Genomic DNA, 19994 nt, shown 5'->3' on the forward strand with positions numbered 1-19994 from the left:
AGAGAGCCAAGATACACTTTCACGGTGTCCTTGCTGGGCCGCTTGCTCTCGTCAGCTTTCTTTGTTTTGGTCCTCTTCACTCTAATAATAATTTTAAAAAGAGATATTTTTCTTTAATAATGCGTAGCTCACAACAGCTTTGCTCTTTCTACGAATTCAGGGAGGCTACGGGAGGATCGGCTTTTGTCAATGACAAGCCTGCTTATTGTCTTGGCAAACATCTACGGCTTGCCCAGTATGGGTAGGATCAAGCAGCCGCCGTCTGCAATGGGGGAATTGGATTTACGAAAGAATGAGTTGTGCAGGGCTTCAGGTCCAAATCCACAGGACAGGGCGGAATTTTATCCAGATGTTACAACCCACAATGCATGTTGTCTTCTCATCCTTCCCAACTGAAAGACAATGTTTTCAGGAAAATAAATTAAAAAAAGATATAAAGACCTATGCGCCCAGAGAGGGATTCTAGACTTTTCGGCTTGCACAAATTGTATGCCGTTTTCATAAACACAGTGGACGCCAGATTATAGCAGATGAACATAGCACACCATTCTCAGTCCTGTGATTTAACATTAGAGAGAACCCTCTCTTCCCAGTCCACAGTGGAAAACGATTCTGAGGGAATGACGGTGACGAACATCTTCTGGATGCTCACGGCAACAGAGCATGGGTAGCCAAAACATCTTCCAGATGTTTTAGACTCCAACTCCCTTCAGTGCCAGTATGGCCAAAGGGAGATGTAGTCTACAACATCTAGAGGGCAGGACGTTGGTAATCCTAGATTGAAGAATGTTGTTTGGGAAATACATTTCCCATGTTTCCTTGCAGACTTGATACTGGCTGTTGCATATCTTTGCAGCGCTTTCCTAGACTATGGAAGCCCTTCTATGAGCTACTATAGCCAGGTAAGATTGGGGCCAAGAACAGGTGAGAGGGATGGTTCTGGCAGTCCTAGGGACTGGTCCATTTCATTTATGGATTCCAGAGAGGGAGAACCTGAAAAATTGGGGGATGGAAGGCAACAAACCATAAAATTTGATGACCAAACCTCCATATTTTCACAACTCGCCACATTACTTGAGGTTTGTGCCAATGCTTACCCATTTTAGATTTTCTGTTATGCTGGTGTGCATCCTTAATTTAAATACCATGCATGTTTCTCTTTTCTCTGCCTTGGTTTTACATTGATATGCATTTTAAAGGTAAAGGTAAAGTGATCCCCGACCATTAGGTCCAGTCGTGACCGACTCTGGGGTTGCGGCGTTCATCTCACTTTATTGGCCAAGGGAGTCGGTGTACAGCTTCCGGGTCATGTGGCCAGCATGACTAAGCCGCTTCTGGCGAACCAGAGCAGCACACGGAAACGCTGTTTACCTTCCCGCCGGAGCGGTATCTATTTATCTACTTGCACTTTGACATGCTTTCAAACTGCTATGTTGGCAGGAGCAGGGACCAAGCAACGGGAGCTCACTCCATCGCGGGGATTCGAACCGCCGACCTTCTGATCAGCAAGTCCTAGGCTCTGTGGTTTAACCCACAGCGCCACCTGTGTCCCTTTTGATATGCATTTTAGGTGATCATAAATCGCCTTGTTGATTTTTAGGTGATCATAAATCGCCTTGTTGATTTTTAGGTGATCATAAATCGCCTTGTTGATTTTTGGACCAGGTTGAAAATCTTTCAAATAAACATTTAGCAGATGTATGGAAGTGTTGTGATTCCCACGCTGAATTCATGTGCCCCTATGGGTTGGCTGATACATTCCAATGGAGGTAGATCCACATATGCATTCCTTTACATCCAGGGACCTGCTGCCTCCAATTGAACAGATGAGGATGGGCAGCCCATAAACTACTTAGTCAGCCTTCTGGAAACAAACAAACTTGAAGCCAAGAAACTGAGAATCAACTGGATTTCCATTCTACTTCCCTGCTGGCCATATTCTCTTCATTGTCAGATGTATCCCTACTGTTGTGTGGAGCAAAACCTTTTGAAAAAGTCCCACTCTGCCTGACACCGGGGTCTTTGGGCCCTGGAGCCCGGCCTGGCCTTGCCACCGCATCCCTGGCCCTCTTGCTGAATGACCACTCAGCCAGCGCTCGCTCACTCGTCACTCAGATGGTGAACGAGCTCAGACAGAGGGAGGCAGGCATGGGGCAACCCCAGCCTGACCCTCCTCTCTGCAGGCGTTGGGGGGGGAGTTCGCCCCCCAAGAGCCACACCGGCTGGCCAGGCAGTGCAGCGTGGCCCCACCTGGCTGTGGTGGCAAGGGCTGGGCTGGCACGGCGGGCTCCATTTGCCCTCTGTGCTCCATGCATGCCCCGGGCACCAGCAAACACTGTTACACCACTGCCTCAAAGTGACCTACATGTGGCTTCCTGCATCCCACCCACGTCCTCGCTTCTCCAGACTGATGTGCCCATGGCTATAGTCGTTCCCCGGCTATCTGGGGAAACACGTAGTTAAGGAGCTGGGTGATCTTCCAGGAGACAAAAGGAGGAAGATGAAAAGCCCAGACAACATGCTATCAAATGCCTTTCCCTAGCACATGCCACTGGCACAGATGAACTTTAAACAGGCTAGGCTGTTAACCGCAGGCAGAACGAAGAGGGCAGTGTCTTGGATTTTGTCAGGAAATCTCAGCTTTAAGGCTAAGTTAAAGTGGGGGGTAAGTCCTCTGTGCAAAGGCCACAGCATAATGAAGGCTGAAGTTCAACTAACACTAATATTTGCGGTTGGCGTAAAGAGCACGGAGGAGAAAAGGAATGTTCCTTGGCCCAGTGATTACTTAAGCATAAAGGACCCTCAGCTGCTTTCCAAACGAGCAGAGAAAGGACCCAAATTTTATTCTATACCTTGGGAACTGATTCAATTCCCAAGCAGTGCAAGCTCTGGGAATGCAAGGATCAAAGGAACATTGAGCAGCCAACTGGTAACTTACGAAGGGGAACAAGCACCTTTGCCCTGCCCGCCCAATTCATTTGGACACGTGGTTTCATTTTGGCCTGTTGCAAAATGAATTTCTACTTTGAATTCTGAATAAATGCATCATATGTATTGCTACATGTTAGACAGATGGCTCTGTCAGATGGGCTAGGAAGCATATCCATTTCCAGAAAGAAAGAAAAAACAGCAAGGGGGTAGAATACCTCTTATTGCACCCCAAAACATGACGTGGGCCAAGGACTGCTCCCATATACCTGGCAGCAGAAAGAAGCATCAAATGCTATAGGTCAATTCTGTAACCCAGGGCAGCTGTCTACCAGCTCCATCTGGTATGCAGGCTGAGACCCTACCTGCCCACAGACTGTCTCGCCAGAGGGGTGCATGCAGGCCCGTCTTACCCATAGGTGCAGGGCACCTGGGCACTGGGCTCTCAGGGGCACCAGGCTGAGAGTCCGGGGCCCGAGCGTTGAGTTTGGGGAAGAGCCCGTCCGTCGTTCGGAGTGCCACGGCGGGCTCTTCTTCTGTGGGTTCGGGGGTGACCGAGCCAGCGAGACGCTGAGGCGGCCAGCTGGATACACCCTCCTGCGCGCCTGGGACTGGGCAACCGGGGGGGGGGCACTGTGCGGATCTTTGCACCCCAGCTCTGCATATGCTTAAGACAGCCCTGGGTGCATGCCCTCGTTATCTCCTGCTTAGACGACTGCAATGTGCTCTACCTGGGGCTACCTTTGAAGGTGACCCGGAAACTACAACTAATCCAGAATGTGGCAGCTAGACTGGTGACTGGACCGCCACCCTGACCACCTAAGACCCAACTCTCCCCATGATCAATTAACTGTGAGAGAAAGTTGGAAGGGTACGAATGAAACAGTCCCTTCCCACCCACCCTGTGTGGGTTCCAGTTGTTGGTCTTTGCTGTTTATTTCTAGGAGGTTGCTTTTATTAAAAACCATGCATATGCATGAATGATGTGGGGACTTTGGGGACTGTGCTGCAGCCTTGTCACCATCAGGTTTCGTATTCCCATCTTAAACCTGTATGTGGTGTGAGAGAGAGGAGGGGAGAGCACTCACATCTTTTTCAGGGCCTCTTGCTTTTCCTGCTGAGTCAGGGAAGTTGCCGCAGATTCTCCGAAATATTCAGATGTCCCAGGAGGAAGGGTCTCTTCCTAATCCAAAAGGTAATGCAAAGCTTTCAAACGAAAAGCACCACTTTTTCAAAACGTTACAGTATACATGTATTCTTTATACGTTTTACTGATTTTACAATCATTTTGACATTTCAGAACTTGATTTCCTTCTCTCTCTTTCTGTGGTTCTTTAAATTTCTTTTTAGTATCTTCTGCATATCCAAATTAACTTATTTTGCTCATTTATTCATCTTCTTTAAATATATACTCTTCTGAAACTGCAGGTTATTGCAATAATCCTGCCAATGCTCTTATCTGTTTATCTGTAAATAGTCAACAAACGATTTCCATACTTTTTTTGGGGGGGGGGAATTATCACAGAATGAGAAATTTCTCATTCTTCCAGTAAGTTTCACCATTTCTGCATATTCCATAAGTTTTTGTATCCATTCTTCCGTTGCTGGGACTTCTGCTTCTTTCCATTTTTGGGCAAGTAACATTCTTGCTGCTGTAGTTGCATACATGAATAAATTTCTATACAGTTTGGGTAGTTCTATTCCTATAATTCCCAAATAATGTTCCCATAATGCCCTGTATTATTATTCATCATTCATTATATTATCAGCAGCAGAATGAGATCATAAAGGCCAATCTCTCTCTTTCAGGTGAACAACATCAGCACGAGGACACAATGAGCAGTCTCTCTCCTTCATTGGTCACTATCAACATGAGATCACAATGGCCAGTCTCTCTCTCTCTCTCTCTCCTTCAGGGAGGCAGCATCCTCATGAGGTCACAATGGCCAGGAGAGGGTCAGAAAAAACCAGATCACAGCAGGCTGTGTGCAGATGGTAGATCTGTCCTTATAATTCCCCAAAGAAAAGCTTCTGGTTTGTTTGTTTTTTACAAAGGTTATTTGAAACATCCTTTTCATTTCATTATATATCATATCCCAGTAAGCCTTAACCTTACTACAAGACCACCACATATGATAAAAAGAACCTTCTTTCTATTTACATTTCTAACACTTATTTGATTTAGATTTATACATTTTTGCCAGCTTACTCGTTTTACTCATTTCCCCCCACGTTTATACATGTATTCTTTATTACCTCTTCCACATCTCCAGAAAAAAAGGGATACCAATTTGCACTAAGCCAAGGGCAATCTTTCCTGCAATAATCTCCTGCTACACATTTTTGAGCCACTGAACTCAAGGCCAAACAAACAAGGCCAATGAGCTGGATTCCAAGCCATCTGAAGAAATTGCTGGCAAATATTTGATGTCTCTGTGGTTTGAACTGTGACAGATGCCAGGAGTATGTGTAGCAGACAATAGCAGCTTGCTTTGCCACTTGTTATTGAAGAGTTAATGGAGCCGTGTCTATTCCGTTATTCTCTGAAGGATTCCTATGATCTCCCATATTAACTACATGGGATACAGAGACTTGCAAAACTCTGTCTATCCATCCATCATATTCAGCTTTGCTAGTGACTTTAATTTTGAATTATGCTTTTGAATTATGGTGCTGGAGGAGACTCTTGAAAGTCCCATGGACTGCAAGAAGATCAAACCTATCAGCCCCGAGTGCTCACTGGAAGGACAGATCCTGATGCTGAGGCTCCAATACTTTGGTCACCTCATGAGAAGAGAAGACTACCTGGAAAAGACCCTGATGTTGGGAAAGATGGAGGGCACAAGGAGAAGGGGACGACAGAGGACGAGATGGTTGGACAGTGTTCTCGAAGCTACCAGCATGAGTTTGACCAAACTGTGGGAGGCAGTGGAAGACAGGAGTGCCTGGCGTGCTCTGGTCCATGGAGTCACGAAGAGTCGGACACAGCTAAACGACTAAACAACAACAAAGTGACCTTAATAAATATATACATTCGTACATGCACACAGAACGCTGATTGTTCTCTTCATTATTAAAACCTATATATGAACAGAATGAGAAATTTTATTTATGTATCCCCCACACACTGCTCCTGTAAAAGTCACGCTTCTCACTGCAACCCTTCTGAATACTTGAAATTGGACCATCTAGCCAAGGCGAAAAGGTGTGGCTTCCATTTGCCTTCTCGCCTATCCAATCAAAAATTGGAGGCCTCGGTCCTCAGAGCATCATTGAAGCAAAAAGTGCCACACTTCTCCCATGTCACATAACGTTGTGCCTTGATGACATGAAGAAGAGTCTTGCAAGGCCAAATTCATGCATGCCGTTTAACTTGTGGCCTAAATCCACTTTGCAGTTTAGCTGTGAGGAAAGTGTTGCTGAGTGGAAAAGATTGCACTCTTTGACTTTTAGTTTGCTTTATAGTATTTGTCCATAGAGGGAGCCGAAAAGGGTTAAAGCTTTGAAAAATAACAAGGGAAAAATGATGTATATGTGAAACACTTCTCAACATGCCCAGTAAGTATAGTAGATTTTCCCCTCAGAGCCACACCCTGTAAGTGCTATATTTTGAGAACTGAACAATTAACATAAGGAATATGAGTCATTCTTTGAACGACTCTGTGGGAACCAGAGAGCCTCCTGCTTTTAGGAGGAATGTTAAGTTGCCTGAGGCTGGAATAGCACCATATATATATATATATATATATATATATATATATATATATATATGGAACAAAAAGTGGACACTTCATATATCTTAAGTATTAATGGTGATACCTGCTTTAATAATTAGTTGCTGAGATGGGGGATGGGGGACTGGCAGGCGAGGAGGAATGAGGAGCCTGTTTTGAGAATTCTGTTGTTTATTTCCTGTGGGAATGCCAAGGCTTCTGAATGAAAAAGGGAAGATTAAATCTGTTCTCATCCTGTCTGGGAATCCGAATTTTTTTTTAAGTAAGTAAAATAAAGAAAAATATAACAGGCAGAAAGAATGACTGCAGAGGTTTGTATGAGTATTTTAAATTGTAAAGCAGAAAATTTAATTTAAAAATGAATAATAATAATAATAATAATAATAATAATAATAATAATAAAGTGTTACCGCGAGAGTGAAAAGAAGACGCAGAAAAGGACGAACAAATAATCAATGGAACTGGGGCACATTCTTCACAGAAGAAAAATAATTTCCTCAGTGAAAATACGGACATCCTATTCCATTATTATTATCAGGTAAAGGTAAAGGGACCCCTGACCATTAGGTCCAGTTGTGACCGACTCTGGGGTTGCTGCGCTCATCTCACTTTACTGGCCAAGGGAGCTGGCATACAGCTTCTGGTCATGTGGCCAGCATGACTAAGCCGCTTCTGGCAAACCAGAGCAGCGCACAGAAATGCCGCTTACCTTCCCACCGGAGCGATACCTATTTATCTACTTGCACTGGTGTGCTTTCGAGCTGCTAGGTTGGCAGGAGCAGGGACCGAGCAACGGGAGCTCACCCGTCACGGGGATTTGAACCGCTGACCTTCTGATCGGCAAGTCCTAGGCTCTGTGGTTTAACCCACAGCGCCACCCGTGTCCCTATTATTATTATTATTATTATTATTATTATTATTATTATTATTATTAAATTTATACCCTGCCCCAGCCACTCTGGGTAGCTTCCAACATATATAAAAACATAATAAAACATTAAAAACTTCCCTATGCAGAGCTGTCTTCAGATGTCTTCTAAAGGTTGTATAGTTATTTCATTGGCTGCAACATTTAAGCAATGAAAATATGGATGTCCTAAGGAAATGCAGGGCATTCTGGGATGGCTTCTGTAAATCCAGGATGGTAGCTGGAAAATAGGGACACGATAGGTCTTAAATCACCACCCATAGTACTAGAGTTTGGGGACACCTGCTAAAACTGATTGGCAGAATATTCAAGACAGACAAAAGGAAGGACCTCTCCCCACAGGACAGAATTAACTTATGGAATTCACTGCCACAAGATGTGGCCACCAGCTTGGAAGCCTTTGAGAAATTCACAGAAAAATTATAGGGACATAACTAACCAAACTGTATAGAAATTTATTCATGTATGCGACTACAGTGGCAAGAATGCTACTTGCCCCCAAATGGAAAGAAACAGAAGTCCCAGCAAAGGAAGGATGGATACAAAAACTTACGAAATATGCAGAAATGGCAAAACTTACCAGATGAATAAGAAATCAGGTGAGCATTGCTACTCCTGTCCAAATTACTTTCTCTCTTCCTCTCCCAGTGCTGGCTACTTCCTCCTATCCTTCCTCTCTTCTTCTGTACAGTGGTACCTCGGGTTAAGAACTTAATTCGTTCTGGAGGTCTGTTCTTAACCTGAAACTGTTCTTAACCTGAAGCACCACTTAAGCTAATGGGGCCTCCCGCTGCCACCACGCCACCGCCGCGTGATTTCTGTTCTCATCCTGAAGCAATTTTTTAACCTGAAGTACTATTTCTGGGTTAGCGGAGTCTGTAACCTGAAGCATCTGTAACCTAAAGCATCTGTAACCCGAGGTACCACTGTAGTCTCCTCTTGGTTGTTCTACTGCTGCTTTACCCATCAGTTGCTGACTAGTCCATCTCTTCTCTCTACTCTGCCCTCAACCTGCAACAGCTACTGGACTATGAAGGCTCACCATTGAATCTGGGGCGCCAGGCTATACTTGCATCTACCATCTGTACACACAGCTTGCTGTGATCTGGTTTTTTCTGACCCTCTCCTGGCCATTGTGACCTCATGAGGATGCTGCCTCCCTGAAGGAGAGAGAGAGAGAGACTAGCCATTGTGACCTCATGTTGATAGTGGCCAATGAAGGAGAGAGACTTCTCCTTGTGTCCTCGTGCTGATGTTGTCCACCTGAAGGAGAGAGATTGGCCTTTATGATCTCATTCTGGTGCTGATAAGAATATGAATGATGAATAATAACACAGGGCATTATAGGGACATTATTTGGGAATTATAGGGATAGAACTACCCAAACTGTATAGAAATTTATTCATGTATGCGACTACAGCGGCAAGAATGCTACTTGCCCCAAAATGAAAAGAAGCAGAAGTCCCAGCAAAGGAAGGATGGATACAAAAACTTATGGAATATGCAGAAATGGCGAAACTTGCCAGAAAAATAAGAAAGCAAGATCACAAACTTTTAAATAAAAGAACGGTTTATTGAATCTTTACAAATAAACTGTAAACAGGTAAGAAAGTTGGCAGGGTTATTGTAAAAACCTGCAGTTTTATAAGAGCATATATTTAAAGTAGATGAATAAATGACTAAATTGAGTTATTTGGAATATGCAGAAAATAATAATAATAAAAATTTAAGGAACCGCAGAAAGAGGGGGAAGGAAGTTGAGTTTTGAAATGTTAAGGTGATTGTAAAATTATTGAAACGTATAAAACTGAAAAACATAAATAAAATAATATGTTTTTTGGGGGGGAATCATAGAAATGAGATTGATCAACCATTGTAATCTACGGTAACTAAATGGATCCCTCCTAGTTTCCTGGTAATGCATCTTGTGGAAGTAGAGGATTGTATCTGTCAAAAGCTTGCGCCATAGTCAAGGAGCTTTCAAGATGCCACGACTCATTTTGTTGTTCTTCGCCCCTGTTGCTGACTCCTGCTTCCCCAAGACTGCACCATTTTGAGCTCTAGCACAAATACTTGGCCTTCCAAGAAGGAATTCACAAGGAAACTGAAAACGACTATTTTCAAGACCTGGGAAAGGCCCTGTGTCAATTCCAGCTCCTTGCACTCACCTGAGGGCTAGCCAGGTTGGTGCCCTCTTTGTAACGCTTTTGGGGAAAGGAAGGGGCTGCTCCCTGACTACTTTGCATATCACCTTTCTAAGAACGTCTCAGTTTCTGGTGCCTTCCTTTGGAACTAAGCCCTTCACTTCTGGGTACTGGAATATGTTGTTGTTTAGTCATTTAGTCATGTCCAACTCTTCGTGACCCCATGGACCAGAGCACGCCAGGCACTCCTGTCTTCCACTGCCTCCCGCAGTTTGGTCAAACTCATGTTTGTAGCTTCAAGAACACTGTCCAACCATCTCATCCTCTGTTGTCCCTTCTCCTTGTGCCCTCAATCTTTCCCAGCATCAGGGTCTTTTCCAGGGAGTCTTCTCTTCTCATGAGTTGGCCAAAGCATTGGAGCCTCAGCTTCAGGATCTGTCCTTCCAGTGAGCACTCAGGGCTGATTTCCTTCAGAATGGATAGGTTTGATCTTCTTGCAGTCCATTGGACTCTCAAGAGTCTCCTCCAGCACCATAATTCAAAAGCATCAATTCTTTGGCGATCAGCCTTCTTTACGGTCCAGTTCTCACTTCCATACATCACTACCGGGAAAAGCATAACAATACGGACCTTTGTCGGCAAGGTGATGTCTCTGCTTTTTAAGATGCAGTCTAGGTTCATCACTGACTGGAAGGTACATTAGCCATATTTTAAAGGAAAAGGAGAGGAGGGTAGGAGGTGAAGAATAGAATCATGGTTCTCTTAAACTCCCCTATGTGCATTATTTAAAAAAAAATGTGCAGGGGTACTAAAAAACAAAAGAAAGTTTTCAGTTTGCCAAAAACAAGCTGGTTTAACAGCTAGGTACTCTTTACCTGATTGGATTTTTACTGTTGAATACAGAACATTTCTTGTGCTGCCTTACAAAAGAGAATTGGTGGCCACATGCAAACAGCTACTGCTTGAAGACATATGCTTAATACTGTTACTCCAAGGCTAAGATGTTAATTGAGGCATGAATTGCTTCCGATTGCACATTATGTCATGTGACTATCGACGGTGGATTCAGAGGGAATATTTGCAGAGAATGGATCTATTGTTCAGCGATAACACAAAGGCGGGGAAAGGTCAGTGGTTTTATAGTCAAGACAACATTCGCTTAATAACATGCAAAGGAAACTGAAGCCAAGACGGTCTTTGGAGTTTTACTTCTTTCTGGTTGTTTAATGCTTTAACAATGCTGTTATATCTGCGGAACCCTCTCTATTGCCCTACTTTAAAGCAAGCATGGGAAGGCGTTGGTTATGGAGGAGGGAAGACGAAACTTTTGCATTTCTGACTCGGGAATCTTGAAAGCTTATTTTATCATTTGGCTGAAAGAAACACAGGAGGAAGCAAATCAATAAAAATATTTTAAGAAGAAAGAAAGTGGAAATGTAAATAAAACTACAGGGGGAAACGAACATGGATTTCCAAATACAGTAGTACCTTGGAAACTGAACAGAAGCCGTTCCGGAAGTCCGTTCGACTTCCAAAACATCCGGAAACCAAGGAGCGGATTCTGATTGGCTGCAGGAAGCTCCTGCCAGCCAATCAAAAGATGCAAATCAATAAAAATATTTTAAGAAGAAAGTAAGTGGAAATGTAAAAAAACTACAGGGGAAAACGAACATGGATTTCCAAATACAGTGGTACCTTGGAAGACGAACAGAAGCTGTTCCGATAGTCCGTTCGACTTCCAAAACATCCGGAAACCAAGGAGCAGCTTCTGATTGGTTGCAGGAAGCTCCTGCAGCCAATCGGAAGTCGCGGAAGCCGTGCTGGACTGGACATTCGGGTTCCTAAAGAATGTTTGCAAACCAGAACACTCACTTCCGGGTTTGTGGCGTTTGGGAGCCAAAACATTCAACTCACAAGTCATCTGTTAACCAAGGTACGACTGTATCAAAGTTCTGTTGGATATCAAAATAATGGAACACCCATGTAAGTACTAACTTATGACAGATGAACTGCACATAGCAGCAGGGCATTGGTAGGGGAGAGCTGACCGAGGGAGAGAAATGTGTTAATATATTAAAACAATTTATTCCTCTTCTTTCCAATTCTCCCCCTTCACTTGCAAGTCCCAACCCTTTTGGGAAGGAAGCGGGAGGACTAGTGGGGGACTAAGGCAGGCTTTGTCAACATGGTGCCCGCCAGATGTTTGGGGCTGCAATTCCTATCAGCTCCAGCCAGCCTTGGGAGTTCCAGTCTGAAACAGGTGGAGGGCACCAGGTTGTCGAAGGCTGCATTAAGCATCCCTCTCGCTCATTCTCCCTTCCACGGAGCACACTTTCTGCAGACTCACCTTTGCAATATCCCAAATATCCCAAACGGTTGCTGGAAATAAACATCCTTATTTTACAAGGGTAAATTCCAAAATGGCAATAGAAGTGGCTGTTTGCTGATCTAATTATGGCAGCATGGACAATAACTGTTGATGACTTCAAAGGTCAATAGCACTTATCCTTGATCTTGCCATTTATAGTTGGATTAGGGAGGCTCAGCTGACAGTATCAACTTGCCCTCGATGAGAATAGTGGTCAGACTAGAGGAGCATCACTAACCAGGACAAATCCCCTCTCTCACACTTTCATCCCAGCCATTACTCATGTGGTCTACATCCTGGCTTCTTCCTTTCAGAAGAAGATTGCAACAGATGCCAGGTTGAAAATTGTTGTGCAGACCAGAGATAGAAAGAAGATAAAGTCCTGACCAGAGAAGAATGGCAGATTAAGTTGATGGATTATGCCGAAATGGTAAAAATGACCGGAAGAATCAGAAATCGGGAAGACCAAAAATTTAATAAGGAATGGGGAAATTTTTATAATTTATCTTAAAAACCACTGTAAATAGCTAAAATTATTAGTAGGATGGGAATAACACTTGTAGTTTAATAGTGAATTTTGGATATAATGGAGAACTAAAAGATGTGGATTATTATAAAATATGCAGGAGGAAATGATGAACAATAGGACCCACAAAGGGGAGGAGGGAAGTCCAGTAGATTCTATGGAATTTTGTCTTTATGTTGTATGTTGGATATGTGATTGTAAAACTGTAATTTGAAAAAAAAAAATTATAAAGAAAAAGAAAATTGTTCAAGAGGCGAGCTCACTTTTTATTGACAGGGAAAGCAAAAACAGCACACTGTATTAATGCATTACTAGAATGCAAAGGTGAATAGTGTTTTTATCAGTACTTTGGTATAAATGCACATTTAATTGAAGAAAATGAACCTTGCCCCTGCTTCAGTGTCCTTCCCCTTTGTTTATTTTTTCTTTTGGCTTAGATTCAGCTACCCACTGTTGGAAAGGAAGCAGGTCTGCTAATATGTGTTCTCCCAGGAAGGCTTCAGAAATCATGGCACCGACTTCCAAAAAGTTAGAAGCCAATAGGCATAAGGCAAATTTTCATGATTTTTTTCCTAGTACAACAAGCTCCTCACCAACTTCCCCCACTTCTATCGCATTGTATAAAATCACTCCAAATAAGCTTATGTGCATTTTGCACAGTTGCAGACAGAAGGAAGGGATGTCCTTCTAGACAGTTAGCAATTCAGCAAGGTATAAAACATTATTTTCAATAGGCAATAAAGTGTAATCAAATATTTAGAAAGCAAAATAGGCATCAAATTTTACAAGACCTAGGGTAAAAGCGGGACAACAAAAAGACTTTAGGAAATAAAAGCATTACAGCTGACATAAACATACAAGCTCTTAGTTTGAAGTGAGCGTTAACACTCAGAATTCTGATTTCATGAGGATTGCTTTCCACTCTTCACTATCTTGGCATCTTTGAAAAACAACCGAGGGACTTGGTGATATATATATTTTATATATATTGCAAAATCTACGGCTTATCTTTGTAAATCGGTCTACGCTAAAAGACACTTCCCTTTCTGGTGTCCCACCCGTAAAAAGTGATATCAGAATGTATCTGTTAGATAATTATTCCAGTTGAAGGTACTGACAACCATTAATCATGGTTATGGAGAGTGAAAAGGTATCATTGCTCTCTTAGAAGTTATTTCCTAACCTAAGTCTGGGTGTGCCCTCAAAGTAGCTTTGTTTCATCCAGACTTCCCCATCTTCCCAAATATCTCCATTATTTCAACACTGAACAAATACAGATCTCTCAGAAAAGCTGGAAATATTTACTGCTTAGCCCTAAGGGCCTCTCAGCTATATTCTGTGCACAGCTATTTCAAAATATTTGCCATCTTTCATAACTTTATACCACCTCCTTTTATAGGCATGCCCCATTTCCACTTTTTAGCTTGTCAATATCCTTCCGCCCTGCAACCTGAAGTGGCGCAGTCCAAGAAAAAGCTTTGTCCTTTGATGTATGGTAGCTGAATGGATATACTGGTCCCAAATCTGCCCTGAATAGAGGAGTCAGCCCAGAATACACACAGGGGCCAGCTCAGGACCACTAAGAACCAACAGCTCTCTGTTTCAAACAGATGCTCGGCATCTGCTAAGCAACAATCAAAAACCAATATGCCTCCATCCTAGGAAAATGTAAAAGCTGCATTAAAGGTGTTGTAGTAAGGAACGGCATCCTTTAAAAAGGCAATGCTTGTTTCTGATAACGTGGATAACATCATAGCAGTCTATCTTGGTATCACCATTCATCTGTCATGCTTTCAGTCAGTGTTTGATGTTGGCATTCGATGTGAAACACTGGCGTAAAGATGTCCTTAGACTTTCCCTTCTCCCCCGAGCTCAAGCTAGCTTCACCTTGTTTTTTAATAATAATAATAATAATAATAATAATAATAATAATAATAATAATAATAATTTTATTATTTATAGCCTGCCCATCTGGCTGGGTTGCCCCAGTCACCCTAGAAAACAATATATTCAAGAACAGGAAGCACCATCTATTTGGCAAGATGACAGTTTAATATGAATCTTGCCACCATCAGCGGCATAATGCATTATCAGTGGGGAAATATTATTATTTAAGCCACGTATTTAAGAATAGAACACCAGACGTATTTCAGATGTACACAAATGTATAATCAAACCTTTCTCCTACACAGGGCATTCTAAAGCAGTCTAAACAATGTATAAGAGACCACCTAAGAAGCTGGGAGCAGCAATATCCCAAAAATCTGGCGGGGCAGGGAGAGGTCTATCCACCATCCTGGTAGTTCAAGAGACCTTCCAACTGACCCATGCTTTTTAATGAAAGCTGCGCTATGCTCTTTCCCTGTGTGGGTGTGTCTTTCTCTTAAAAAGCATCTTAAATGACAAGAGACAAAAATGACTTCTGAAAGAACCTCAAACAGCTGTCTATACAGTGGTACCTTGGGTTACAAACACCTCGGGTTACAAACACTTCAGGTTACAGATTCCTCTAACCCAGAAATAGTACCTTGGGTTAAGAAATTTACCTCAGGATGAGAACAGAAATCGCGTGGAAGCGGCGTGGCAGCAGTGGGAGGCCCCATTAGCTAAAGTGGCACCTCAGGTTAAGAACAGTTTCAGGTTAAAAACGGACCTCCAGAACGAATTAAGTTCATAACCAGAGATACCACTGTATATTTGTTCATTCACAGCCAAGAAGACATCAGTGTCCGGCTGCTTCAAATCACGGTACAAAATTATTTCATCAGCAGATTGTCCAGTAATGTTATGTGCAAATATCATTTCATCTGCAGACCATCCAACAAGGAAATGTGCAAAAATGAGGCAGATTCTCAACGGCTGTAGAATCACTGAATGAATGAATGGAAGTTGGAAGTTGGAATAAGGAGGCAACTCCAAAATGGTTGCACATACATGATCCCATTTGATAAATTCCTTTCTGCTGTGCTCCCATGAAAGATGTGTTGGAAAGGTCTAAGTGTGAAATTGCCCTCTGAATCCAAGGCTTCCTACTGATGCTTCCTACAGTGGTCAGAAGTGGTGGAACCTGTATACACTCATTTTTGTTCAGCCAACCTAAAAAATTGTGTTAAATCAACTCCCTCTCTGTTTGATTTGGACATGGCTCACAAAGAATGGTTAGGGACCTGATGCTGGGAAAGATGGAGGGCACAAGGAGAAGGGGACAACAGACGACGAGATGGTTCGACAGTGTTCTCGAAGTAACTAACATGATTTTGACCAAACTGCGGGAGGCAGTGGAAGACAGGAGTGCCTGGCGTGCTCTGCTCCATGGGGTCATGAAGAGTCGGACACGACTAAACAACAACATATACCCAACACATTTTACATATACTTTTGAGGTTTTTTTAGAATCACAAAACATACTTCTAATTACTAAATGGATGTTACCTTAACTTCAGCTAAAGTTGGGGATGGATGGATCAATCAATCAATCAATCAATCAATCAGTCACTGTCAGTTTCACCTGTGATCATCCATTCCCCCTATTCATCTGCGGACTGTTGTTTTTTAATGCAAAAATAGCATTTAAATACATATTTTTCACAATGTATGAACGTCTAACCCTGCCCCCTGTAAACTAGGCATTCTCATCCACATCTTTTTGAGTGTTACAAAACTGGAAGAAGTGCGAAATCCAATGGATGACTCTATTTTGCTCTGGGTGTTACTGTGGGAGATCTGCATCATACTGGAACGTGGCAAATAATTAATTCTGCAAGCATCCCTTGCTGCTTGGTATAGAATGCAGAAGCACTCGAAATTAAAGCATTTAAAATATTTTTTAAAACAAGGTTGTAATTAAAAAAATAAGCTTGTAAAGTCGCTTTATTCTGCACCCTAAGGAACAACCTCGCTTTGCAGAAGTGGTCCGCTTCCCAGAAGTTCTCATCGTTTCCCCTGCTTGGGTGTGTAGCTTGTGATCCCAGAGAACATTTTCTTGACTCCAAGTTTTAAACTACTTGGCCTAAGTATTTTTGTAACATTTTCCATCTCCAGCACATGCCAAGAATCTGTGAATGGCAAAGGCCAATATAAAAACCACCCACGTTTCTAACCAGCGCATGGCAAAATGTGCTGTTTCTTAATACCCTTCAGTGCGTCCCGGTGCCACACTCTCACTGACCTGAGGAGGTGGACTGGAGTCAAGTCTTGTGACACAAACCACAAATCGGTCAGGAAACACTCGCAACTCTGCAAAAGAAGGAAGCACAGGGATGTTGTGTGTATCTTTGCCCCGCTCCCTCAAAAACACATATACCAACAAGCTTAGACGCCCCTCTCTAAGCTGCCTCATCCCTTAAGATTTTAAACACGCAGCACTTTTTTCAACTGGCACCTACGCTAATGGCATTACTTACTCTTCTTGACAGACAAGAGCACCCAAACTGCATAAGCCTCATGGAAATATGCTGAAGTCAATTGCCAGAACTGAACCCCCCCCCCCAAAAAAACCCCCAAACCACAAGGTTTTGCCACACACAGAGGACAGAAAATAAAATATTACACTTCTATTTCTTTGCACCTTGCCCAGTCATTTCTTTTTTTTTCTTTTTGGGAATATGTTTTATTGGGATTTAAAGATCTACACATCACACAGCACAGAAGCAAAAAAAGAAAAAGTCTGAATTAGGTTTTCTTTTCTTTTTCTTTCTGTCACAAGATGAGAAGATAGAGTATGACACTAATGATATTCATGTGGGTAGAGTCAGTCCATCATGTTGTCATAAATCTGCTGTTTTCTTTTTTCTTTTTTACCAAAATATGTTTTAATGACACAGCTTTGCCTTTGACTTTCAGACTATTTTTAAACTTAATTTTACAAGTGTAGAGTTGTAATAATACCAAATACATATCCATATTTAGATATTTCTCTGAATCTCGAGACTTCCCACCATCCCCTCCATGGGTCCTGTTATCAACTTTTTCAACTGCATATTATTTCATAATCCATATTTGATACCTCTCCGTATTATCCAGGATTAAAAATCCTGCTAATGTTTTCATCTGCTTACAATGGCCTCCTAAATAAATTATAAAAGTTTCCCATTCTTTATTCATGTTTTTGTCTTCTTGGTTCCTGAGCTTCCTGGTCAATTTTGTCATTTCAGTGTAGTCCAACAGCTTGATTCGCCATACCTCTCTTGTAGGGATTTTGTCTTCTCTCCAATTGCCTAATGATTTCTTAACCCATATCATAACACATGGCATGGAAACTGGACTCCGTGAGTTAGTTGTGGCATTGTGAGAATAGAATGAATGTACCCTTTTTTATCAAACCTATCCATTCTTAAGGAAATCAGCCCTGAGTGCTCACTGGAAGGACAGATCCTGAAGCTGAGGCTCCAATATTTTGGCCACCTCATGGGAAGAGAAGACTCCCTGGAAAAGACCCTGGTGCTGGGAAAGATGGAGGGCACAAGAAGGGGATGACAGAGGACGAGATGGTTGGACAGTGTTCTCAAAGCTACTAACATGAGTTTGACCAAACTGTGGGAGGCAGTGGAAGACAGGAGTGCCTGGCGTGCTATGGTCCATGGGGTCACGAAGAGTTGGACACGACTAAACGACTAAACAACAACAACATAAAAACAATGTGCTGAAAGTATGTTGCTGTACAAATGGGCAACTCACAGAATCCGTACCAGCCACAAATGGAGTTAAGCAAGGTTGTATCCTAGCTCCCAGATCATTTAATTTATAGATAACCTGCATCCTACATTGCATTCCTTTATCATTCTCATTCCTTTGCTTATATTTCAAGTCCTTGCCTGGAATTTCATCTGATCATAGTATTTTCTCAGATAGCCCGTGGAAGACAGGAGTGCCTGGCGTGCTCTGGTCCATGGGGTCACGAAGAGTCGGACACGACTAAACAACAACAACACCCTTTTTTGTTATTCAAATAGTAGCTGTGGGGATGGGGAGTTGCGCTCTCTCTCTCTCTCTCTCTGTAGTCCTGAGAGAAACAGCACCTCTGAAATTGCCATTTGCTCATACGTGGTGGACTTGGAAAACAAACCAAAAAGGTCACAGGCTTTTGGGGAATGATACATAATGAGTTGAAGATGTTTAAAATAGTCGTCTCAAAAAAGCCTGAACAAAAAAAGTTGGTTAAATTGTTTATGTAGACTACTACCGCAGCCAGAATTTTGCAGGCACAGAAATAGAAAGAAGAAGTTTCAACAAAAGAGGAGTGGACTCTAAAACTATTAAGACTATGCGGGGATGGTGAAATTGACGGCAAAAATAAGAGAGCCAAAAGACGAAATGCCTGTGGAATGCCTTTTCGTACTATCTGATAAAATACTATAGTGAAATGAAATTGCAGGCAGGACTTGAGATACAGTGGTACCTCGGGTTACATACGCTTCAGGTTACAGACTCCGCTAACCCAGAAATATTACCTCAGGTTAAGAACTTTGGTTCAGGATGAGAACAGAAATCGTGCTCTGGCAGCGCAGCAGCAGCAGCAGGCCCCATTAGCTAAAGTGGTGCTTCAGGTTAAGAATAGTTTCAGGTTAAGAACAGTCCTCCAGAACGAATTAAGTACTTAACCCGAGGTACCACTGTATAAGCAAAGGAATGCAAATCATAAAGGCCTGTCATGTAGGATGCATATTATTAAAAAAAGGATTATATTTAAGGCAGTAGATCAGGCACCCCCAAACTTGGCCCTCCAGATGTTTTGGGACTACAACTCCCATCATCCCTAGCTAACAGGACCAGTGGCCAGGGATGATGGGAGTTGTAGTCCCAAAACATCTGGAGGGCCGAGTTTGGGGATGCCTGCAGTAGATAAAGTATTTGAACAGAAACATCATGGAAGTAAGGATGGGAAGTCAAAATGTTAAGGAAAGATTGTACTGAAACATAGTTGAATTCTTATCCCCCCCACACATGCCCCAAAAGTGAAGAACTAGACTGATGCATTTATTTATTTTAAAAACTAAGCACTGCTATAAGAGTAAACATCCAGTGTTTAAAAAAATGTAGCATTAATTTAAAGACGAACATGATTCAAGCAGGGATTTCAGACTAACTCTTAAAAATCCTGAGAGTGATGTTATTTCTGGCAGCGTAAGATTTGATGTCATATCCTCCTATTGCTCCTTGGCTTGGGGAAACATGAAGAGAGACCAGGTCCAATGACATCACCTAGAATCGGTTTTCTACTAGCAGGCTGGGCAACAGCCCTTCCTTGCATGGGCTTGTACCACCCTTTGACAACAGGCCTGACTCACAGAGCAAACTCCACTGATTCACAATCTGGAGACTCGGGGAAGAAAGCGCTGAGTCGCAGAAATGTTGTGTGTGGCCCAGC

General features: G+C 42.6%; 1 protein-coding gene and 1 long non-coding RNA gene across 2 annotated transcripts in view; both read right to left on the reverse strand.

The window, feature by feature from the left end:
• The window catches only part of LOC310703557, a 453580-nt gene that overhangs the window by 135613 nt on the left and 297973 nt on the right, over positions 1-19994 (reverse strand). The window lies entirely within an intron of this gene.
• The window catches only part of SLX4IP (SLX4 interacting protein), a 94605-nt gene that overhangs the window by 2016 nt on the left and 72595 nt on the right, over positions 1-19994 (reverse strand). Inside the window, 3 exon segments of the mRNA XM_083495927.1 lie at positions 1-81; positions 4017-4111; positions 16797-16864. Coding sequence (XP_083352053.1) covers positions 1-81; positions 4017-4111; positions 16797-16864 — 244 coding nt within the window.

Source organism: Podarcis liolepis, assembly GCF_965112155.1.
Source record: "Podarcis liolepis genome assembly, chromosome: 3".
Taxonomy (NCBI): Eukaryota; Metazoa; Chordata; class Lepidosauria; order Squamata; family Lacertidae; genus Podarcis; species Podarcis liolepis.